The following is a 25,770-nucleotide window of genomic DNA, read 5'->3' as shown; positions in this document are numbered from 1 at the left end:
ATTTTCCTATATCAACATGCCCGTCTTAAGCAAAGTGCCGCAGTCTCCTGGGCGGCGAGAGCGCTAGGGGGGAACATAACAAACATGACCTCAACTGCGTCCATGAGGTGATCCCTATGTAGGGGACTCTCCACCCCAAAAAATAAGCGACTTAGTTTCCTAACAATTTTAAGAACATAAAGACTTTAGAACTCATAAGGCAACCGCACCAGTAGTAATTATAAAAAAATTTCATGTGCGACACAGCAGGTTGCGTGAAATCAGTTGGCGCAGTTCAATTGAGCATACAGCATAGTGGTTGCAGTCCGAAAAACCACGTGCATATAGGAGTTCGAGTCATTTGATATATCCCACCACTACTCCCGCTCAGGTGCAGTACTGGGCTAACGTCTCCTGCGCTTCAACTGCTTGGCGTGCTCCATCGCGGCCTTCGGGGATGAGAATATCTTACTGTCGCCGTCTACGCCAATACGCAGACGGGCCGGATATAGCATAGCATATGGGACCCCCTCAGTTTGTATAAACTTTTTACGGTGCCAAATTCTCATCGGGCTGTTTGAACAGCCACCATAAAATGTGGGAAGAAGGCCAGTGTGTTGCCCTGATGAATTATAGTGCCTTTCTCTCTTACCAACCGTAATATAGTGTTACGATCCCTATAGTTTAAGATCCTATCTATAAAGGGGCGAGGTGGCGCCCCTGGGACCGGCCGGGCAGCTAATGAGCGGTGGGCACGCTCCACTGTGAACATGCTAGATAATTGATCCGTACCAAAAATATCTGAAACAAAGTTTTCTATATAGGTCTCCATTTTACCCACATTTGTGGACTCCAGCAGCCCGGTAATGTGAATGTTATTACGCCGGGACCGCGCTTCTAAATCCTCGTTTTTGGCCTGGATGAGGGCTAAAACTTTCCCATTTTTAAAGTCTTGTCAGCCATCTTCCGTAGCTGATACCCTCTGTTCCACCTCCCCCGCGCGCGCATTCGGTTTTTCAAGCTGGGATGACGTGGTTCAGGCGATGATTAACAGCAGCCATCGTGCCCTCAATGGACTGCAGGGTTCACTGCATGGCCAGTCATGTGGATTCTAGCGTGGGGGGCCGTCTTAGTCGTGGATGCGACTTGTCAGTTCTCACCATGACTCCTGACCAGGCTCCCCCAGTGGCGGATAACGACTCTGGGGTAGTAAACACAGATGATAGTATACATCTCCCCAGGCACTGATCGTTAGCGTCTTAGTCTCTGCAGCTACCTCCACGCATCTTATTTAGTACCCCTAATAAAACTGACCAGCTTAGTGGGCCCAACAGGTCATAGGCACAAACCAGGGGGCGCTATGATACTGCTCCCCTAGGCGCCGACACCAGCCAACCCATAATATGTCCAATACGTGCCCCTCTGACTAGGCCAGTCCAGTCATAGCGAAATGCAGGAGTTTATAATGTGCATAGATCACTGTCCGACTTTAGATCTGGCAATGCTGCAGCAGGTGGTAGTGCCGGCCCGAGATGCCGGAGGACAGGCTCCCCAAGTGAAGCGGGCGGCAGAAGGCCCAACGATGTCTCCTCACACTGCCTGCCCAGAATAGGCCGCATGCGGTGCGCCCCGCACCAGCCGCAGCTCGCAGGCCGCGGCCCGATGCCCACCTCCACAGCCCGAGTCTCAGCTGGGCCACAGCCCCACTCACCGCAACCAGCGCCGGTGGACGTCCGGACTCTCAGGAAGCCACAGCCAACGTTCACGCCGAGGGGGGCCTCCGCAGCCATCGGGGTCTGTTCACCGCACTCAGCCCTGGCTTCACAGCTCGCCCAGCACCAGCAGACGGTTATTATTATTATTATTATTAGGAAAATTTATAGAGCGCCTGGTTACGTGCACCGGCGTGTCCCCGCGCTATGGTAAGTAGAGTAAACAGTCCAAACAGCCATCACAGCCTCCTACCTTCCGTATAGGTGAGCCTTAAGTTTTCTTCTAAAAGTGGACTCTGAAGGCTCCAAACGTAGCTCTATAGGCAGGGCATTCTACTGCTTAGCGGCCAGATATCTAAAAGACCTGCCCCCCATTCGAGCCTTCTTTATTTTTGGAATTTTCAATAGCCCTGTACAGGAGGAACGCAGGTCCCGTATAGGCTCATAACGAGTGACCAGACTCTGTAGCGGGACAGGGGCTTTACCGCTCAGGATGCGATGACACGTGGAAAGAGCCTTGAACTCCACCCTGCTCCTGACACGAAGCCAGTGTAAGGCCTGAAGCGATGCTTTAGAGGGAGATCTCCTGGGGAGCCTCAGAACTAAACGTGCAGCTGCATTTTGCAGCACCTTGAGGCAGTTGAAGGCCCCTCCCGTGGCCCCCTGATACAGCAAATTGCCGTAATCTAGGCGCGAGGTGACGAGGGCATGCACCAGCGTCCGACGAGCTGTGATAGGCAGAAGGTCCAAGACCTTCCTCAGAGTTTTTAAAACTCCGAAGCATACCCCCACCACCCGGCCAATCTGGGGGCCAAAGGCGAGGTCGACATCAAGCCACACTCAGAGATTCCTTGCTTCTTGGCAAGGGACAGGGGTTTCTCCCAGACAGGGTGGCCATCATGTCGACGACCAGACAGATGGCCCTCCGCCCACCACGAGTACCTCGGTCTTGCTACCGTTTAGTTTCAAACAGTTGGCGGACATCCAGGTTGCCATTCTTGCATGCAAACTCTGAAACTGTCCGCCGCAAGACTTGGCATGCGTGAGAGGGAGATGACCAACTGCGTGTCCTCGGCATAAGACACAAGGCGCAGGCCATGACTTTCAACAATCGCCGCCAACGGGGAGGCATATAGATTGAACAGAGTTGGGCTCAGGGACGAGCCCTGCGGCACGCCCTGGCCCAAACTGATCTCCCTAGAATAACAATCTCCCAGACGGACTTGAAAGCATCTGCTTGTCAGGAATGACTGGATCCATCTAAGCGCCGCTCCCGATACCCCTCCATCATCCAGACACTGTAGCAAGATGGAATGAGCTACAGTGTCGAATGCTGCGCTTAGGTCCAGAAGGATCAGGGCCATAGTCTGGCCCTCATCCACACCCTGCCGTATGGCCTCTACTGCCATAAGTAGTGCTGACTCCGTCGAATGTCGTGGGCGGAAGCCAAACTGAGAATCGTGAAGCAGGGAAGCCTCTTCCACAAAATTCATCAGCTGGAGATTCACAGTTTTCTCCGCAACCTTCGCCATATATGGCAAGAGAGAAATCGGTCGAAGATTTTCTAACCTATCATAGCTGATATTGGGCTTTTTTTGCAGAGGGAGGATCACCGCCCGTTTCCAGGCATTTGGTAGAGTATGGGCCCCAAAGGAAATATCAAGGAGATGACGGATATACCGCTCTAATACATGCAAACTGCCCATCAAACGTTTGGGCGTAGTAGGGTCCCTAGGGGAGCCTGACTTTATTGTACCGCATAGTTGGATAAGTGCCTCAGTAGGCGGGGTGACGAATGTAGTCAGTACCCGTTGTTCCCCCCTCACCCTAGTTTTCTCCTCGAACTCGGGGCCTTTGCTAACTTGGCTAGGAAAGGCTGAATAGATATTTGCTACCTTGTTAGCAAAGAACTCTGCTATTCGATTGCAGCTGTCCACCGAGCAAAATTCTTCTGGAACTGCCGCAGGCTTCCCAGCCAAGAGTGATTTATATATTAAAAACAATTCCTTCATGGAGTTTTCTGCTTCCCCAATCCTGGTGTCATAGTACGCCGTTTTAGCCTTTCTAATTAGTCTGTGGTAGATGCGTCTACTAGCCGCATAGTCAACTTTAGCTTGAGTGGCGAAGGCTGTGCTCCACTGTCTTTCTGCGCGTTTACACGCGACCTTGGCTGCCCGCACCTCTTCACTATACCATGGTGCTGTTCTCTGAGCACGACTCCCCATTCTGGCCAGGGCAAGCGGAGCAACACGGTCCAAGGTCTCAGTGATACGCTGATCCAGATTAGTGTTGGCTTTCTCCACATCCCCCCCCCCTACCCCCCCCCCCCCCCCCCGGATTACCCCCTGCAACAAGTGCCTCATTGAACCTGGCTTGGGAGATGGTGGCCCATCTCCGAATCGGACAATTTGGTGCAGACTGCTCCAGTAACCTAGCTCCCTGAATGTGTATCAAAAAGGGCACCAGATGATGGTCCGACCAAGGGATGGGTACGGGGGTCAGAGCCTCCACCTGTCCCCAGTTGGCGAATATAGGGTCCAATAAGTGGCCCCGCTGATGGGTGGGATCATTAACTTTCTGCTCAAGCTGAAGTGCACTCATCTCTTGACAGAGGTCCCCGGCCGCCTTGTCCGCAGGGTCATCTAGGTGTAGGTTGAGGTCACCCAACACCAGAAACTTATCCGCACGCAAAGAGGCCTCTGTGATACCTTCTACCAGGCTCTCGCTAAATCTCGCGAACGGGCCAGGTGGCCTATATATCAAGAGGCCCTTCACTGAATAGCCCCCATTCACCTAAATGGAAAAAGCACCTGCCTCGCTATCCTTGATCATAATCTGCTCCATATGGCAGCGAAGCCCCTGCTTAGCAACAATGGCTATCCCTCCACCTTTACCTATCAATCTGTCTTGCCTCACCAGGGTGTAGCCCTCCGGAATAGCTTCAATGGCCTCTGGGGTAGAGTCACAGTCTAGCCATGTTTCCGTGAGGAAGACTAGATCCCATTGCTTCTCACTAAGGAGATCGTACATATCTAATTTGTGCTTACGTAGGGACCGAACATTCAGCAGGCCACAAACTAGATCGCGATACTCACTCTTTGCCGCTTTGGCCAGGTTATAGGTGAATTGGCAATGCCTGCAGCCAGTGTTCTCCTCAACACTCATGCCATGCAGACACGAGCTGCTACTGCTCATATTGCAGAGGGACATCAAGTCAGCTCTGCTCCAGCATATATGTCCTCTCGGAGGGGCAGGGGGCAGGGCCTTGGCCTGCGCCCGACCGCGGACGGGCGCAGACGGGCTTAACTTAGGCGCGACTTCGGCGCGCCTTCATCGCGCCCGCTGCGCTCGTCCGCTGCGCTGCCGATTACACATCCGCCTTATATCCCCCCAGCGTCCAAACAACTAGAGCGCTGCCCGTAGCAACTGGAAGTAGCTGGCTCGGACCTTCCACGCCCTCTGCTCGAACGGTGCTAGTCACCGGCGTCAGAACGAGGCGGGAAGGAGGGACGAGTCCAGCGCTTCTCCGTGCCGTAACTGCAACTGCCTGCCTTCAGGTAAGAACCTCAGCAGTGCAGAATGCAGAATGCCCCCAAAACAAATGAGCAAAAGTGAAAACTAAATAAAACCGCACACGGGGGAGCGTACACGCTCTTGCTCACACAATGCCCCAGACTGAGTTAAAATGAGCTCACACGCTATAAAATGTCAGGTAGCAATCAGCAATTTAAAAGTTAGCAGAATCACCAATGCGCCGGTAAACGCGCCGTAAAAAGCGGCAGGGACACTGCCACTGTCCACTTACCACACGGGGGCCCTGGGTCCAGTGCCTTATATCCCCCCCCCCCAGCGTCCAAACAACTAGAGCGCTGCCCGTAGCAACCAGAAGTAGCTGGCTCGGACCTTCCACGCCCTCTGCTCGAACGGTGCTAGTCACCGGCGTCAGAACGAGGCGGGAAGGAGGGACGAGTCCAGCGCTTCTCCGTGCCGTAGCTGCAACTGCCTGCCTTCAGGTAAGAACCTCAGCAGTGCAGAATGCAGAATGCCCCCAAAACAAATGAGCAAAAGTGAAAACTAAATAAAACAGCACACGGGGGAGCGTACACGCTCTCGCTCACAGAATGCCCCAGACTGAGTTAAAATGAGCTCACACGCTATAAAATGTCAGGAAGCAATCAGCAATTTAAAAGTTAGCAGAATCACCAATGCGACGGTAAACGGGCCGTAAAAAGCGGCAGGGACACTGCCACTGTCCACTTACCACAGGTAAGAGGGGTTCCTCACACCTCTGTCGCAGATCCCCCAGTATCGCCGCAGGGTAATCAGCGGCAGCCACAGGGCGCAGCACCAAGAAGAGCAGAGGGAGTTGTGCAAAGTTCTAGGCCGACGCACCTCCGTCCCACAGTCCAGGGAGGCCTATGGCATCGCGGCGGCCGCCATTTTCTACGCCACGGTGTCAGCTTGTAATAGACTCAGCAGCCTTCATTCAGAAAGTTTCCAGGGCCGCAATCACCACCAGCGGATGCAGCCGGGGTTCAGGAAGCCACACAGGTATTCAGCGGGTGTAAATATCACCTGATGCAGCAGATAATGGGCGGATTATGGCTTGGCCGTGCAGAGCCTCACAGCAGTGCGGTCATCTTGCCGTGCGCCCTCTAGCGCCCCCCCAGATCCCTGAATAGCTTGTTTTCTTTGTAATAGGATAATGTGAGAGAGAGAGCGAGAGAGAGAGATCAGCTCTGTCAAAACATTAGCAAACTTCTTGAGATTTCAGAACAATAACTTCTGCATATTCCTCAGCCTAAAGTTAATTCATAAGAACATTGCACTAACTCTGAAGTCATTGCACTCATTCCTCTTGCCCTCTGACATAAAAACCAAGTACCAAAATCCCATCCCAGCAAAGATATGGCGTGGGCTTCAGATAACTCTCTGGTGTAACTTTGATCCCGTCCTGTTCTATGCCACAAAAGCACCCTGAAGCCGTCTCCTGGCAACCTGAGTTCTGTATCACATCTAAATATATAATAACTGAATACCATTACATTCAGTAGATCATTTTCTAACTATAGTGATTGGAAGGCTATGTAATTTTTTTCTAATGGGTACTTCTAACCATAGATTTATCACCTGTAGAATATTCCCAGTTGTCAGACTGCATGTGGAATATTTTTCAACGTAGACAAACTTAAAAAATTCACAAATCCAGTACTACTGGTTTGAATTTTGTCATTCTGGTGTCATTTTATTTGTTAAAAAGTACTCTATTTTCCTACATTTTTGTTTTTCATAAATGGGTTTTGACTATAGTACTGTTTGATTACTACATAAATACTTTTTATATTGCCTCTACGTTAAACCTGCCTGCTCTGTGCTTAAGCTACCGGAGGGTTGAGCTCAACTTAATTTAGTGGTTCTCCCTGACAATTATTTGAGGTGGGTACTCACCCACCCCAACTAATACACCAGTTTCCTACAGCTTTAAAGAAAGTTGAGCTACATCGTGCCACCTCTGTCTCTCCACACCGCATAGCAGTATCCCCGGCAGTTTGGCCTCTTTAAAGGCTAGCTGGTGTTTTGCTTGTTGACAACACCAAAGCTCACCACCCCAATAAAAGTCTCTTAGTGCAATCAGGGTAAGGGATTCAGTACACAACGTTCAGGCCATCAGGGACAGCGCACCTCCCAGTCCATCGTCCCTCCAGCACAAGCCTCAAAGCTGCTTCACTTTTGGGGGCTCTAGAGAGCCGGAACAAAGATGACGGTGTATTGGTTCCGTGGGCTTGAGCGAATATCCTGCAACAACATCCTTCTAACCTAAACCACCACCACTTTACTCACCCAGGTCCGAGGAGGAGAAACTGAAGGGCAATGCCTGAAGTGACGGCTGGCTCTTGGGGCAAAGCAAGTGATGATGAGCCGGAGGAAGCCAAGCCAATCAGCTTGGCTTTTGGGCGGAGAGGGTGTGCCCACCCGCTCCTCCCTAGGCGATGACAGACGATGCTCTGCGGACCCTGCAGCACCTGGGCCAGAGACAAGCCCAGAGAGTCCAAGGGAAAAGGCTGTATCAAAACGGTGCAGCCCCGGCTGGGGAAGAGGGCGGGTGGCTGTTTCACTGCACCGTTGGTCTTCCTAAATGTTTGATGCCGTTCAGAGAGAGAACATGAGCGGTCACGCATAGGGGTGAGTCAGCAGACGTCTACAGAGAACCCCTGTGCCACACTACTACTGCTAAAGCTGGCGTCTGAGGTTACCTTCCCACGGTCTGAAACACTGGAGAACTAGGGGATGTGGTTCTGTTGGCCGCAGCATTCTCATGTCATCACAGGCTTTTCGATGCCTCTAGAGACCCCAACGCTACATCTCCACTAATTAGACAGCTGCTTGATGGCTGCTCTCCCACAGCCCAGCAAACCTGGGGGCCTATAACGTAGTGTACACCGGCTACTGGCCAGGGCGCTATCACATGGTGAGTCGATGGGCCCTGGAGTCCTAGCACTGCATTGATAAATGCCTGTTCCAAACTACACTCTGGTAATGCAATAGTGACGTGGGGCCCCTGCTTGGAACTGTGGCACAGTGTGACTGCTTCTACCATGAGCAAACCTGACAGGCAATCGTGGCTCAATTTTGAATCCCAGAAAAATCAAAGACAGCCACAAGATGTGGAATGTCCGGTGGCAGATGGCTGTGAGGTGGCGGAAGTAGAACCCTTGGTCTGTCATGAGGTTGCTTCTCTTCTATGGGGAGTGAGGTCTAGCCTCTACACCATGGATTCAAAAATAGACTTACTCGCCAGCTGGACGATTTGAAGGAACGTCTGGATAGACAGCAGGTATACATTGATAGGGCAGAATGCTGAATTTCAGACGTAGAGGATGTTGCGGCACAGCGCAACTCGCTCCCAAAAGAGATGGCAATGGAACAGGAAAAGATTAAACTGAAAATGAAGATTTGGAGGCACGATCCCCCAAAAGCAATATCAGGATCCTGGGAGTTGCAGAAATCATGGCGATGGGGAGAACGGAGGACTATGTAGAAAAATTATTCCACAAACTCTTTGGGGTGGACTCCCAACTCCTGCATGCTAGTGGTGGTAGAGTGCACACCGCTCGCTAACCCCCAGACCGGTCCCAGGTGGCCCCGTCCCAGCTTATTATTGCAAAACTTTTCAACTTCAGAGACCGTAACACAATTCTAGGACTTCTGAGATAGAAATACACTGTTATTAATGAAGACATGATTTCCTATTTGCCAGACTTTACTTTGAGTGTACAAGACGAGTGACGCAAATTCTCTCCAGTTAAGAAATAAACTACAAGAGTTAGACATTCTGTATGTCATGCTATACACGGCGCAACTACATTTTTCACACAAAGGGCAAAACACTGATCACAGTTCCAAGAGAAGTGGCCTCGCTTCTCAAGAAACATCGCAAGACTATTGGCGACATGAGCCCAAGAGCGCAGTAACCTCTATGATGCAGAGTGAACAAGGTGGCGATAGACAATGCGATATCACCTTGATGTGCACTAACTGCAGCATATTCTAGTTGAAAGTGATGAGAACTACCAGGCTTTAGCCTCAAGTGAACTGAGGCCCACTACGCAATATCCTTTTTGGCTGTTATACTCCTTGGCAGTACAGATGCCCCTGTTTCTCTAAGGAAAGAGTTCAGATACATGTTTGTAGGTTCTCTGGCCCTTCTATGCTAAGTGCTATTAGACCGCATTGAAAAATGAGGCTTATGTTGTTTGTTTCTGCATAGGATGTATAAGGGGTGGGTGGTATTTGGAAGTAATTCACAGGGCAGTTGGGGACCTGTATTGGAGGGTTCGGATGGGGAATGTTTCTAGTTATTATCATGCGTACTCAACTAACCGCTCACAATACAACCCATTTGCGACTGCTTGTTTGGTGTAGCTCTCCCATATGGGACCACTGATGAGACCAGGACCCTTCACGCACATTCCTTTACATGGCTCTAAAATGCATCACTTGGATTATTAGGGGGCTCGGCAACCCACAAAAGTGCCACCAGGTTTTTGCATATCTAACTCGTCATCCGATCAGTGTGGCCTTGCTCCAAGAAACGCATATGACTCCCGCACTGAACCCGCCCCATGACAAGACTTGAGAGGATCACTGGTATTTTGCCTCCTATTCAACTTACTTTAGAGGGGTGGCCCTACAAATTCACAGATCAAATTACTCCACCACTTATACACGCTCTCAGACCCTGTGGTACGATACATATTAGTCCAGGGGCTGTTTGGCTCCACATATATTACTCTGGGGAACTCATATAAACAACACACACATATGAAGTCTCATGGATGCAAAAGACTTCTTGAAACTCTGCTGGTGCTGCTGGACTCCATCTGTGAGTCATACTCTTGCCTGAGGAGCCCCCTGCCGATCGGAACCGATGCAGTGGCGATTCAGCGAGAACACGGGACCTGACTGCAACATTCGATGATAGCACAGTGCTGCTCCTTCAACACTGACTGCAAGGCTCAATGACGAGGACACAACGGCGATCCTTCGACACTGACTGCTAGGCTCAACTATAACATATCAGCCCGACTGCGCGGAAAAATCCGATGCATCGTGTTCTCAGCAGCAACGCTTTGATCCATACAAGGTACTGTTTCAGCGGTTCCTACATGGGTTTTGTAGCCGGCATGGCCTCCATCGTGGTCAGCCTGAACTTTGGATTTGAACCTCTCTTGCGCTACCTCAAGTAACCGTTAAGAGCTATTGACTTTAAGCACTGTTTTAAAAAATCATATCTCAAATTCTACTATTTGGATGTTTGTTGTTTTGGTCTGGTTTTACTCAGATAAATATTCTCTAGTTTTCTAACCTTGTGTGGAGTTTTTTTGGGGTGTTTTCACTGCATTACTATAAATGTTGTGTTGCACAAATACTTTACACTTTGCCTCTTAAGTGAAGCCTGACTGCTCGGTGCCAAGCTACCAGAGAGTGAGCACAGGTTAATTTAGGTTGTGTAGCTAACTTACCCTACCTAGGATTGTATCCCTACTTGGACAGGGTGCAAACCTCTGCCAACTTGAGATCCAATTTCTAACAATGATTGAGAGATGAGATTGAATCGCAACACAGCCTAATGTGCGGACTTCGGGGCACTGTGTGGTGACTAGGATTCTGGGGAGTGGGCATAAGTCTATAATGCATACTGTGAATAACTTAAGCTTATACCCAGGTGGACTGTTGCATAGTGTAATTTGGTTGGACTATTGTCGGTTATGGTTGTCCAAGTGGGGGCGTGGCTACGAGCCGAACATGGCGGATGTGTAGCGATCGAGCTCCGTCGATAGCCCACAACACCAGCTGAATATCCTGCTTCCATAATACCCCACCCACCCGATTCGGCCCCCTAAAGTCGCCATTGGTGAGAGAGACCTAGCGACGGCGAAGATCCACCCTGTGACGCTAGCTGGGGCCGTGTGGGACCGCCAAGACTGCTGAGGCCTACTCCCCTGGGTGAAGCTGCGGCCTCAATTAGAGCGAAGCCGGACCAACAGACCACGAGCAACGGAGCGCCGAAGAGGCGCCGGAGGTGAGCGGCGTCACTGCGACCTATCGCAGTGCCCAGAGACTGACATCCGCTCCTGCTGCGTTCGAGCGCCGCACCTGGGACACTCCGAGGCGCCCGCTTCCCCTGGCCCGACCGGCGGCTGACGTGGACCGGGCAGAGCTCCAGGACGCTACCGTCGTGGAGCGTACACACGCGCATGGTCCCTAAGAGCCTGTAGGAGGCGCGGGGGACGGGACTAATACGGAGGCGGTTGGCAGGAATTCTACGTGACACCTGGGGGTGCGCCGCGGCTGATTTGTACGGGCCGCCTGGACTGGCGCTAAGACAGCGGTACCTGGCGCCATTTTGAAACCGGCGTGCCAGCCGGACCGCGAGGTGACAACGAGAGGGCCCTGGGGTGCACACACGGAGCCGCAGCCCCAAGTGCGCAACGTAACCCATGTAAGGCTGCTAAATCAACACTGGCAGAGGCAACTTCACACAGCAAAGCACGCCACGAAAGGTGATACAAGCTGAGAGCGGCATCGCCACACTGAAGACTACAAGCAACGAGGCGCAAAACACGGCGTTCCCTGCCTAAACCTAACGGACCCCCCAAAGTATGCGGTAAGCAGCAACTACCGCCACCGCCAAGAACCCTATCGTGGATAAGCAAGGGGAAAATAAGTGCTGCGCCACTGCACGTGAGCGTAGGCACTACAACGCCGGTGAGATCCTCCGGCCCCACTCGTAACCGCACTACCAGCAGCCTCTATCCTATCGGACCGGTTAATACAGGAACTGCCTGCACGGAGGAAGCAGTGGACCGAGGATAAGTGGAGCCTGCGGAAGATTTGAAGGAACGACCCACCGCCACCCTGCACACAAGATCCATGGGAAAGCACAGGGTCAAGGCCCAGAACCAGGGCGTGACCACGGACAATAATTATACCGCCAACGGGGAAGGGCACACAAGATGCCAAACTGGACCTTATCCTGAATGAAATAAGAGCCACGAGAGAAGCGCTAGAACTACGCATGGACAATATGGCTACCGGCCTGTCTCTGCTCAGGGCAGACCATAACAAACTGGCTGAGAAGGTCTCGGAGCAGAAGCTTGCACTGAACGATCTAATACCACAGCAAACGGACCACTCCACGAAGATAGAAGGCATGGAAAAACAAATCAAATTGCTGTGGGACAAGAGGGATGATGCGGAAGGGCGGGCCGGCCGCAACAACGTCCGCATTTTGGGCATTCCGGAGCGAGGGGAGGAATCCCACACAGTTTGTGGAAGACTGGCTCAAGAAGGTTGTAGGCCCACAGGATTTAACCCCGCTGTACAGCATAGAGCGTGCACACAGGATGCCTACGAGACGGCCGAAACCATGGGCGCCACCACGTCCATTCATAGCGCGCCTCCTTCACTATAAAGACCGCGACGCAGTCCTACGTGTGGCCAGAGAGAAGGCGCCGCTGAGGTACGAGGACAAAACTGTATCTGTGTATCCGGGCTTTACCCCGGCGGTGCAACGAGCCAGGTCTACCTTCTTAGGGGTGAAACGTAAACTACGGGACAGGGATTTGAAGTATGCCCTCCTGTTCCCTGCTCGCCTCAAAATACTATACGAAAATAAATCGCACTTTTTTGACACTCCTGAGGAAGCGGAGGAATGGATGGAGGTGACACTAACGCCGCCGACCACACAAGATCCGTTTGCAGATAATCGGAGTGATGAACCCTCGAACCGGACGGGCCGGCAACACCCTCAATCCAACACTGGGCAAGAACACTCAGCGCGATCATCGGCAAGGGGACAATCAACCAAGAGCCGCTCTGGGAAACAGACGACTGTGGTCCAACTAACGGAAGAGGTGCTGGCCGCGCACGATGCAGGCACGGCGGTTGGCTCGGCCAGCAACTCGGGCACACATACAGAGGTGTCCAGATCGGTGGACAGTTTGCAGCTTTTCCCCAAGATCACAGCGCAAATGGCAGAAGAATTTTAACGGTGCCCTTGGCAGGACCCGGGTGGTAACGTATGAACCTCACACGTGGACACATGAAAGGGTGGGTGGCAGCGGGAACACATTTGCTAAGGGCTCGCTGTAACACCACCGACCAGTACAAGTCAGGTATACGTGGACTACACCCCCCACCGTATAGACATGTTTCTGTTTGACATTTGCCCACGTTGGGCAACTTGGTTTGGACCTCAGGTCTTTTTGCTTGGGGACCTTCACGTTAGGGAGTTAATTGTTCATATGGCACTCGTCTCCTCCCATAAGGTATATCTGGCCTATCTGCCCAGAAGCTTGACATTCTCACATATCACGAACGGTCATGGGGCCCCTTAATATCTACAAACTATGCACCTGGAATGTGCGGGGAATGGGATCTATTCACAAGAGACACAGAATACTGGCTCAGCTTAATCGAAGGGGGGTCATGATGGCCTGCCTCCAAGAGACCCATTTGAACAATGCCGAAATCTCGAAGCTGCTAAAGAAATGGAAGGGACAACTTTTCGCTACATCTTACTCTGTATTCTCAAGGGGGGCTGGTATTTGGCTCCGAAACTCAGTGCCCTTCAAGGCAGTGGAGCAGAAAGTGAATAAAGAGGGTAGATATGTCTTTGTGCGAGGTCTGTTGGATGGTACCGCTGTTGTGCTTGGAAGTGTGTATGCACCAAACTCAGGCCAGTCAGACTTTTTAACCAGCGTCAGTGGGATCTTGGCTGACTGGGCAGAATACCAATGGATTATTGGTGGGGACTTTAATGCTGTGTTGGATACCTCACTCGACAGGTCACACCCACCCTTACACGCCACTGAGAGCAGACGACAGGCAGATGCGCTGGCGCAGTGGGTGGAGGGTTGGGATCTGGCAGACACATGGCGCAGTAAACACTGACTCGATAAGGAATACACTTTTTACTCCCCGCCTCACAAATTACACACTAGAATAGACCGCGTTTTCTGCTCCAAACCCTTATTAGGGACAGTACTCACAGCACAACATATGGGTAAGACACTTTCTGACCACAACCCAGTGGAAATAACACTCCAATGGGGCAGGCTCCCAACACCGATACCGACATGGCGATTGAACACGGACCTGCTAGAGGATACTGTCTTCAAGACGTCACTGGCAGACACTATTGTCAATTACTTCACCATAAATACAGGTACTGCTAGCTCCAGGCAGATGGAATGGGACGCATTCAAAGTATTAATTAGAGGGGAAGCAATGGCCGCTCGAGTGGGCAGGAAACGGGAGGTGATCGACAACCTTAAAGAAGTTGAGGGTAGGCTGGCAATGCTGGAAAGTGAAGCTGCAGGTACGAATTTACCCTTTACACCACTACAAGAAGCGCACATACGTCACGCTGAGCTACTAGAGGAACTAAGATTACTGGACTATAGGGAATACACTTGCAGGCAACACACACAGGCCGACAGATCAGGGCCCCTATTAGCCCGCATTATACGTGATGCCCAAGCACACCTTCCCATCTTGGAAATTATAGACCAAGAGGGCTCGACGGCCTCGACTCAGATAGATGTTAACACTGCCTTTAGAGACTATTACGCAACATTATACGGCCCGCACCGACACCTCTCACACATGGCACTTGAGGAATTTATGGGGGACTTAGAACTGCCCCAGCTAGCGGACAGACAACGTGACGACCTAAAACGCCATATCACGGTTGCAGAAATCCGGCAGGCTATCCACGCTCTCCCGAGGAACAAAACCCCTGGGACGGACGGTCTCCCGGCCGAATTTTACGAGACCTATATCGACCTGCTAGCCCTGCGCCTGCAGGTTATTTATCAGGAGGCACTGCGAACCCACTCATTACCACAGTCATCCCTTCAGGCTCTGATAGTTTCCCTACTAAAACCGGGCAGAAACTGAATGCAACTGGCTAACTACAGGCCTTTATCTCTACTAAACACTGATTATAAAATATTGAGTAAGGTACTAGCGACGAGACTGGCCCAGTACATCCCACAACTGATACACCCTGACCAGTGCGGGTTTGTGCCCAGCAGGAGCACAGCCATGAACCTCCGGAGGTTGGCCCAGCTCATGCCGCGTGATCAAACAGACATGGGCACAGAGGGCTGTGTTTCCTTGGACCTAAAACAGGCCTTCGACTCCCTCAGATGGAATTTTATGTTTGCAACATTTGAAAAATTCGGGATACCGCCTGAATATATTGCTTGGGTCAGACTACTCTACACCCGCCCCACGGCGAGAGTACGAACGACCAGGTGCATATCAGAGACCTTGACCATCGCGAGAGGTACTAGGCAGGGCTGCCCGCTGTCCCCACTATTATTCGTCTTAGCACTTGAGCCGTTGCTTTGTAAACTCCGGACAAGGGCCCCCCACAGAGGCATAGCGAGAGGCGGGATGATACATGTGGTGTCCGCTTATGCCGATGATATCATACTATACTTACGAGACCTGAGAGGGGACTTAGACCCCATACCCAAGATATTTGAGGATTTCCGCACATTATCGGGCCTTACTATCAGTGAACCCAAGTCTTATGGGTACTGTGTTGGCGCCGCTGATTCGTCCACCCCATTGCCCTTTGCGCCACATACCTTTTCAAATGGCGGAAACGACTTTCCGTTATCTCGGGATACAGATATATAGAGGAGCTGAGGACATGTTAGACGGCAAACTGGGCAGAGCACTACTGGCACTGAAATCGCAGGTTCAATTCTGGACAACGTTACCACTATCTGTGGCAGGGAGAGTGGCTATCTCCAAGATGGTGGTACTCCCCCACCTAATTTACTACTTCACCAGCTTCCCATTCCTGATCCCAGCTACATTTTTCCGAGCGTTGGATACGACCCTAACGGAACTCGTCTGGGGCTCGGGACGGAGGCGCATAGGGCTTGCCAAGTTACAGCTCTCCTCGGAGGCCGGTGGTATGGGAGTACCGGACTTTCGAGCATACAACTTTGCCTGTCAGCTGCAATGGCTTGCCTACTGGCTGGCAGGTCGAAATCTACATGAAATTGGCATGTCGGAAGAGGACCGATCAAGAGGGAAAATACATACACTACTCTTACCCCGTTCGGAGCTGCCAAGGGAGACACCCCCTCTTCTCCGGCTAGCAATACACTATTGTCGGAAAGCGGTGAAATACACAACACTGACGACTTCATATGCTCCCACAATCCCACTGCTAGGTATCCCACTAGGGACAGGACTGTTATCGAACCATACACTTGCGGCGTGGCACGACGCAGGAGTAACACAAATCGGAGACCTGTTTGCAGATGGTCACATGCTGTCCTTTGAGGACTTTCAGGCCACACATCATATTCCGGGGGATCGTTTCTCCTGCACGCCGGTTTACGACACTACATGATGAGAATATGGACGCAGAATGGGGACGAATCACCTACAAACCCACTGCTAACAATGCAGTACCTTATGGGAACAGGCAGCCACCTAACTAAATGGATCACGACTGGTATCAGGACAGGGAAAGCGACAACGCTACAACCCCTAAGAACCAAATGGGAGGGCGACATAGGAAGACCGCTCCGGGACAAGGAGTGGGAGCGCATACTCAGATTTCCGAAAAAAGTGGCCAGAAACCCGAAGTTCAAGTTCATAAAGCTGATGGTTCTACACAGGGCGTATCTTACACCTCACCGCATACACGCTATGTTTCCAGATACGGTCGACACCTGCCCCCGATGCAGAGCAGATGACGTGAGACTAATGCATATGCTATGGGATTTCCCAAAATTAGGCTATTACTGGAACACTATACATGAGGCGCTCACCGGGGCAGCTACCCCCAGGCCAACGAATACCATAGAATATGCCATATTAGGGCTAGGGCCAGTGGAGTGCAAGAGAAGCGTGGCGGCCCGTTTCACTGATATGGCCATGCTACTCACAAAATGTGCAATAACAATGAGGTGGAAATCGACCAAACCACCTGACCCAGAACTGTGGAGGGCGGAGGTGCTACGATGGGGTAAGGCAGAGGGTGAGGCATTGCAGCGCGAAGAACGTAGGGGTCTCAGGAAAACGCCAATTTCTCTAGATTGGTTTACTATCCTAGGGTCTTTCGAAACAGGAGGGGCCGACGAGTCTGCCCACTCGTCAACTGCTGATTGAGGTGTAGATTGTTTAACCAACGCAACCTCATACCACCGGGGCAAATTGTGTTTTTGGGTGCAGTGATTGGAAACCCTGTACAATTATTGTTTGTGTCCCTATATGACTGTGTGAGAGCCTGATAAAGAAGCGATATATATTGGGCTAAGCCAGATACCGATAGTTTTGGAACAAAATAGAGCATGAGTGCCAGGGGCGGGAAAGTTGGGGAGGGGGAGGTTTACTAGGGGGTTGTTTAATTAAGATGGAAATAAAAATAAAATTGAAAAGGCCTAATATGTTCTATGACACTGTAACTCAACGAGCATATCACTGTGCGAATTTCTTGAATGTAGATTGTCAAATGCTAATGCTCTAATTATACTGCTAATAAAAAGATTTTTTTTTTTTAAATGGTTGTCCAAGTAACCTTTAATAAATAAATTAAACAAGCTGCTTTACATTTTACTTTACTTTGCCATTAGCTTCATATGAACATCTTGTGAGAGGCAGAGTCTGTCATTTTCTCCCTGGATGGCAGGCCATAACATTCAACAGGTGAGTCCTGAAGATAATTCAGTGGGGCTATGCCCTACTATTCCTTTCAGGCCTGCCACATCTGCCTACATCATAGCAGCTTTCAGGGGAACACTTGTCTATTTTACTAAAAGAAGTTCAAGCTCCTTTGGCAAAATGACCCATTAACAAATCTGAATTAGGTGTAAAGCACATTATTTTCTGGTGCTGAAAAACTGCAGAGGCCTTTGTCCTGTTTCAGACCTTCAACCTCTCAATTTCCTATTCTGGAAAGGCAAATTCAAAATGCTCAAGCTGGCCCAGGTTCTTTCTTTCCTGGAGACTAGATGATAGCGATAGACCTGCAAGATGCCAATTTCATGTTCCCGCGTTGCCGGCCCACTGGCTCTACTTGCGTTTCAATAATTATCAGTTTGCCATGGTCCCTTTTGGCCTCACCAGGACCCTGCGATTGTTCAAGAAGGTGATGGCATTGGTCACAGCATACTGTTAGAGGTCGGTGTATCAGTCTTTCCCCTGCCTAAACAACTGGCTGTTGACTGGGGGCTCACCATAGTCGTGGGCCTCCACCAGTTGACAGCGAACCTCTTGACATTTTTGAGATTCACTATTATAGTCAAACCTGACTCCTTCGCAGAGGCTCTTTTCTAAAGGAGCCATCCTGGCCTTCCCTCCAGGTGGGAGACTTTAAGACATTTGGGCTGTTTCCCTGATGTCTCAGACTGCTTGACTGCAATTGGACCAGTGGCAAGCCCCATCTTCCAAACTCACAAAAAGCTGACAGTGGTGACAGACGCATCACTGCTTGGTTGGAGATGTCATCAGGGAGAGGTTTAGATCAGAGTACTCTGGTCTCCGGTAGAGAGCCGTCTCCACATCAAATTGTTGCCCATTTGCTTGGCATGAAAAGCCTTCCTTCTGCCCAAAAGGGGGAGGCTGGTTTGAGTCCTTTTAGACACCACCATCCTGTGCTATTACAGCAAGCAGTGTGATGAAGGTTTCTGGACCCTGTCAGAGTATTTTTTTCTGACCCTACATCACTTGACAGGATCTTCTGGGGCAGATATCTCCGCCAATGGCACCTAGTGGGTCAAGAATGGCTGTTGCACCTGCAGGTTGTGCAGGGGGTTCTTACACCAGTAGAGAGAACGCTGACTATATTTCTTTGCCACTTCTGATAACACGCAATGTCAACACTTTTGTTTCCTGGAATTCCTAGGGAGCCTCTTTCAGAGACTCATTCTGCAAAGAGTGAAGCAGAGGACTGATGTATGCTTTCCGCTGCTACCTGTCCTGAAAAAGAGGCCCCAAGTCATTCTAGTGACTTCAAATTGGCCTAGGAACGTGTGGTATCCGAAAATTCTGGGCATGAGCATCTGTCCGCCGATAAGGGAAATCTTCTGTTGCAGGTACAGGGCAGGGTCTTGCACCTGGGCCTCTGCAATCTACACCAACATGCTTGGAAATTGAGCGGCAACTGTTGACTGCATTCAGTCTTCCGCCTGAAGTATTGGATGTCATTGTTGCGGGCAGGCATCCTTCTACAAAATCTGTTTACGCAGGATGCTGGGACTGGTTTGTGGCTTTGTATGGCAACTGTCCTGCAGACCCCTTGCCTGCCAAACTGTTGGCTGTTTTTTTTTTTTTTTATCTTTGACTCAGAAAGGACTACCAGAGGGCACGGTTAAAGGTTATCTGTCGGCCTTCACTGCCTTTTTGTGTTTACTGAACAAAGTGTCCCTGTTAGAATCACCTATTGTGATGCCCTTTCTCCAAAATGTAATCCACAGATTTCTCCTAAACCCATTGTGATGTCTCAGTACTTATGCCTACTACCCGTCCTGTGGTATAAGCGATCAACCAGGACTCTCCAGGTATCTCTGTCCTGGACATTTCTTTTAATCTGACTCCAGGTGTAACCTATCTCCTTGCAGTCAGCCTTGAGGCCTCTGCACCTGGTGTTTCTTGGCCTTACTCTTTTCCTTTTCCCTTGAGGGTTCCAGGTCAGGGCTTCTCTTGCATCTGCAGTTAGGTGTGGGAGAGTAGCGCCAGGTCATCAGCAATGCCCATGCTGATGAGCTGCGTCCAAGGTGTCCACTGGATTCCATTTCTTCACCGTGCTGTGGTTGTCTTCATGATTCAGTCTATGGTCAGCAGGAAGACAAAAGGCAAGAGCATACAACCCTGTCGGACTCTGATCCTCACTTGGAAGGCTTCTGTAAGCTGTCCTCCATGGGCTATCTTGCAGGTAATTCCCTTGTAAAAGTTCCTGATGATTCTTACAAGTTCATCTGGAAAACTGTAGTGGCAGAGGAGTTTCCAAAGGGTCTCTTTGTCCACGCTGTTGAATGCCTTATAGTCGATGAAGTTGACAAAGAGGGGAGTTCCATTCCATCGACTTATCAATAATGATGCGCAGTGTCGCAATCTGCTGTGTGCAGGATATATCTTTGCGGAAGCCCCCTTGCTGGTCTCGCAACTGAACGTCAACTTGTTCTTTCATTCTGTTCAGGATGACTCTGTTGAACACTTTGTCTGGGGGTGATAGAAGAGTTATCCCTCTGTAGCTTGTGCAGTTACTGAGGTCACCTTTCTTGGGTATCTTGATGAGATATCCCTCCTTCCAGTCTGATGTCTTGTCTATCTCCTACTTGTTTCTCACATTCCATGTCCCGGTGCTGATGGTCTTGATTGAAAGCAGGTGGATCAGCTTTGTAGCTTCCAGAGTTCTTTGACTTTCTCCACAAGGCGTCATGTCTCTCCTTGAAGGAGATTCCTCTCTCCCCAAGGCAGGGATGTCTCTTGGTCTGTTGCTTGACGTTTCTGTATCTAGGATTTGTTTTTATGTGATGAGGTAGCTAGCCCCGCTCATTACCCTCTTACTTTCACAGCTTGGCTTGGAACCGGCCATGGCGGAGTTGCCACAGTGAGACCTTAATTTCGTCATTACTTTTCTCATGTGCACCTCTTTTGAGCCGTTGTACAGCTGTCTTTGTGACCCTAACAACGGTCTACCTCATCACAATAACTTTAGCTCCTCACATGAATGAGCTTCAGGCTCTGTCAGTCCAGTCACCCTATACCACCATCTTTGCAAACAAACTGTTGCTGATGTAAAGAGCAGCCTTTCACCTAAAGTTATCACTCCATTTCATATTGGGCAGTCCATCACACTACTCATGTTGTTTGCTCCACCTTACTACAAGGTTTGGATCCCAGAAAACTGCTGAGCTTTTACTTCGATCAGGTGTACGATCAGCTCTTTGCGGGGGCGGGGTTCTCTGGGACAAAGAAAGGCTAAGCAGTGCAGAAGAAGACTTTATCTAGGTTGCTAGTCCTCTGCATTAAAATGTGCTATGTGTTTGCCACGAAGAAGCTTCCTGAAGAATTACCGGCCCATTTCACCAGGCCTTAGGCTCCTGGCACTGCACGGGTACACGGAATACCTGTCCTGAATATTTGGTAAGACTGGCACATGGGCATCAGTACCACCTCAAAAATCGGGTGGGTGAACCTTGAGTTTGGCTGACAGGGTACTCTGTCGCCATTACAATAGAATATCTGTTGCCAAACACTAAATCATCTCTAGAGGACCACCTAATGCAAGGCAGTATTGACCTTGCTCCTCCATCCCGAACCTTTGCCTTCTCGCACATTCACCCTGTGGCCCATTGCTTTTTAGTTGTGAAATGTAAGTTTCACAACCCCAGATCACATTGCCTATGTCATAGCACAGTGGCTGGGTGAGTCTTCTTGCCTGTCTTCCCTTGGCCTTTGTCATGACTGATGACTGATGAAGTGTGGTTGTGTGTACTAAACCTTGACTCGGTCTGCCTTCGTTGACATGGCAGCATCAGCTCTGCAACTGTGGAACCCCTCCCAAAGCACCACCACTTTAAAGCAATGTATTTACCTCGTGGGGCTGATGTGAACACAATGTTTTAAGGTGCTGCTAAACAGTGACTTGTTGCATCCGGCTCTCATTCGCTCTGCCGTCATTCTGAAAGTGCACGCATATCACACTCATTCTGGTGGCGGAGTGAATGAGCTAGTCTGTCTTTGCCGTTCGTCATCATGATTGAAGTTTTAGCTTTAGTCCCGCTCTTGGGTATGCAAATGCTCATGACAACTGGCCTGTGAATTGTTCTGCCTAAGTCTGCTCTTCACCACCAAGACTATGTCTATATAGAAAATGTAAGTGTTAACTTCTTTGCTAAGCCTCTATCTATCAGTAAAATGCATGACAATCATTTCATCTACACCGCTGTTTTGATTGCGAGACATATATGAATATTGAATGCCGCTGTAATTGTACAGTGTGATATTGCATTATTTCGCAATGATTAGGTTTGGATCGATTTTAATTTTGTTGTTGTTTTTTTGGATTTTTTTTTTTAGTGAAGAAGAGGCTGCTTTAAAAACCAACAAACTACTCTATTCCAATCTTTTGCGGGCCACTGCAAACAGCGCTGTAACTCTTCCAGAAAGAATAGACATTGTGATCAACTTATTGGCGCAGATGACGTCTAGGAACGAAGGCACCACCCCTGGCATTAAGTGAATCCTACAGAGACATTGGAATGACGTTTGATTAGTGCCTTGTTACCTCTGATAGACACTCATTGGTTCACTAGTTTTTTACATTTGTATTGACTGTACGACTGCTACTGCTTCAATGTTAATTGAACAGATGGCAATAAAATGGCAAACATTACATATGACTTGGGAAGATGGGTGTGTGTATATAATTATTCAATTTATACATATCCACAACCAAGGCATATGGTTCAGTTAATATATATACTGCCTAGATACTTTCTAGATTAACTGACTATATCCATTGAGGTGCAGAATAATGGACATAGTTCCTCACCTTCAACATGTGTCCAAACATGTTTTGCTTGCATGTTGTATTCTATACTGTATGTTAGCGTTTGTACACTGATTTAAAATCTCATCCTGCATTTACTAATTTTAGAAGTCCACCAACTTTGTTGCCTATAAGTTTGTCAGCATCGTTTTTAGCCCTATGTTTTACTTTTTCTAATTCTTTTTAATTCTAATTAATGTTTTTGAAAAACTTTTCTGGGTTTGAGTGTTGCATTTTCTTTTGTCAACAAGAAAATTTCATTTAGACCTGTTTTGGGAAAATAATTTACTACTACTGCTGCTGTATCTGGGCTGGGGTTTCATCTGATACATCTATGACTCCGTTTGGACTTGCTTACATTAGTTGTTATTCGTGGTTAATCAGAGATGCATAAGCAGCAGGTATTACTTTACAATCTAAGCCCCTTCTTTTATTAAATTTAAATAGAACTCTTCCAGTCACTGATGGGGCCAGATGGATCATGCCAGCAAGGCAACATAGCTGCTGAGCTCTTGTCGAAATCTAGGGCTAAAACACAGTGCCCAAATCTTGTGTCACTGTCATGGACGTAACATCTGGGGATATATGCAACTGGAGCAAGTCTGTTTTATTTTTTTAAAGATTCCGGAGACCCATGAGATGACAAGAAAAAACATCACCAAATATCAAGTGATCTCTTCTGAGGTGGCTTGTATAGAAGTTCTTGATGGATAGCCTCTTGGGAATATACAAGACAGATGAGTTTCTTCTTCCGGGAACATATAGAGAAACAGGGATCTGATTTGGGGAGTGTAGGAATTTAAGATGGGAAATAAGAGCCAAATGAAGAAAGGGGGCCCAATTGTTGGTATCTGAAAGAGAAAGAGTTGATAATGAGGTGGAAGATTCATGGAATGGAAAAAGCTGATCCTGGGGTGGGATTTATACCCACTCAGCTTTAGGGGTGGCTGAACCAGCAAGAGAAGGAAGTGGGGTGTGGGCTTGGGGAGTGGCTAATTTGGAGCATCTTAAAGATAGGTCGCCAGTACGGGCGAGTGTGGCAGAGGAGATTGTGACCGGTGTAGGCTGATCTTACATGCTGATGGAGGGGCTTCATAGAAGGCAAATGGGGACTGGTTGAGACCCATAGATTTTAGAAAACTGATTTAAAGGTCACATTTGAAATCGAGAAGAGAGGCAGAGGTATTCCTTTCAGACAGAAAATCTTTAGACTTGCGAGAGTGGAGGAGCACAAAAGGAGAGGAGGCACTCGAGCAGGATACGGAGAAGAACATGTAAGGCAGGCCTTTCCAAATCCATTGAATTAGTCAGCCATGGAACATGCACTTTGTTCCTTCTGTGTGAGCAGGTTCATGTACGTGTGCAAAGTATCTATGTAGAAACAAATGTCACTGGCTGTGTTCCTTTCCGATGAACATCATTTTAGACAACACGTTAGAAGACTGATGAAACGCATTGTACATTTGAAGGTATCTCAAGCTTTTGTGTTTGCAACTGCAAAAAGCGGTTACTCAAAGGTACTAAACGTCCAGGAGATGATTCCTCATTGTACTCGTTTGCTACTGAAAGTGCATATTTGGCTAGTTTTATAGCAACCCTTCTTGGGGGCTCAAGGGCTTTAGTTCAGAAAAGAACACAGTACAGTGTGTCAAATGCACATTCAATATAGACGTGGGGGGGGGGGGGAATGAAGGAACATGTCACAGACCTATGCACTTTTTTTACACTGTAAACACAACTTAAGAAACTTGGTGTGTGCCAGCAAATAATTGCACCCTCCCATAGAGATGTTAAAATACACTGGTCTGTAAATGGCCCCATTTCACCCAAGCACCAAAAATTAGAACATTTATTCTGTATGCTGGAGTGCTCGTGCTGAGTATATATTTGTTTATTGGTTGTAGATGTTTATAACAGTTGTGCATAATATGTTTGTAAATATAATGTTGCATTTAGCAAATGGGATTTTCTTCTTAGCTCTGAGAGAAGGCAATATGGACAGATATTTTTTGTGTGAGAAAAATATACGTCAATGTGTTAATAAGGAGGAATTTGTTATATATTTTGATAAATTTAGTTACTGCCTCTGTGGAAATTGCTTTATATGCAGGGTCCACAGGTTTTTCTTTTCTTTGGTTATACAAAGACATTTGCCCTGTGATGTTTTTTCAAGGTTGGAATGTTAGGTGCATTACTTTTTTATGCAAAAAAAGTGTACTGGAGTTTAATAAAATGTTTTAAAAAGAAAGCACTTGTTAGAAATATGGGCCAGAAAGCCAAACTTCAACAACAACCTGATGTTTGTAACTGTTAAAGAATTGCATTGCAGATCTGTATTTTTTGGTTTTGAACCTAAAACAGTAAATAACACAAAACCTATTTTTAAGAATTGTATTTATTCAAAATAAAGTTTTGATTGATACGTGTTTCTGTGTTAAGACTTCTTAAATGTTATCGAAAATCATGGCGCATGAGGCTGATGATGGACCTGGTCATGGTCGACAGTTTGTACATGAAACAATGCACCTGTTAGTATGAAAGGACGTGCACTAATTTTAGTTTGCTCTCTTGTTTGGAAGAGTGATTGATACCAGTAAATCTGACGAAGTCATTTTATAGACCAGTTTGAGCTTATGAAAATTTAGAGAAAATATCAGTATTGAGACATATAATGGTTTATTAACCCCGAGTACTTCTGCAGGTAGCTACTTGATACCGCCACATGTTAACGCCCTAGATACATGGAAGCACGCAACACACATTTACCACATGAATCGATGAAAATTGTTGTAGTCAAGGGTTCAGTTTGGCCAAGCCACCACTTGCTAAACCCTGCTTGATAGATAATGTATAAAAATCCCTAGAGGTGATCACTTCAATCCATTTCAGGAGTGTCGCGTCACAGCCCAGCGCCAGCAGATGATAAATAAAATGATAATAAGACTGGTATTCTCATTTTATGTATGTTGGTTGTTTGAGCCAGGCAAT

The 25,770-nt window shown here is 48.7% G+C and overlaps 1 protein-coding gene across 4 annotated transcripts in view; it reads left to right on the top strand.

The window, feature by feature from the left end:
• The window catches only part of EDRF1 (erythroid differentiation regulatory factor 1), a 346,290-nt gene extending 321,828 nt beyond the window's left edge, over positions 1–24,462 (top strand). For all 4 annotated transcript variants that reach the window (XM_086922577.1, XM_086922576.1, XM_086922575.1 and 1 more), the window contains one exon: positions 22,311–24,462. In XM_086922577.1, coding sequence (XP_086778703.1) covers positions 22,311–22,473 — 163 coding nt within the window. In that variant the 3' untranslated portion in view covers positions 22,474–24,462. The remainder of the gene's footprint in view (positions 1–22,310) is intronic.
• The last annotated feature ends 1,308 nt before the right edge of the window (positions 24,463–25,770 follow it).

Source organism: Lissotriton vulgaris, chromosome 5 (genome assembly GCF_964263255.1).
Source record: "Lissotriton vulgaris chromosome 5, aLisVul1.2, whole genome shotgun sequence".
Lineage (NCBI taxonomy): Eukaryota > Metazoa > Chordata > Amphibia > Caudata > Salamandridae > Lissotriton > Lissotriton vulgaris.
The sequence above is the reverse complement of the archived record's forward strand: the minus strand, read 5'-3'. Positions and strand labels throughout refer to the sequence as shown.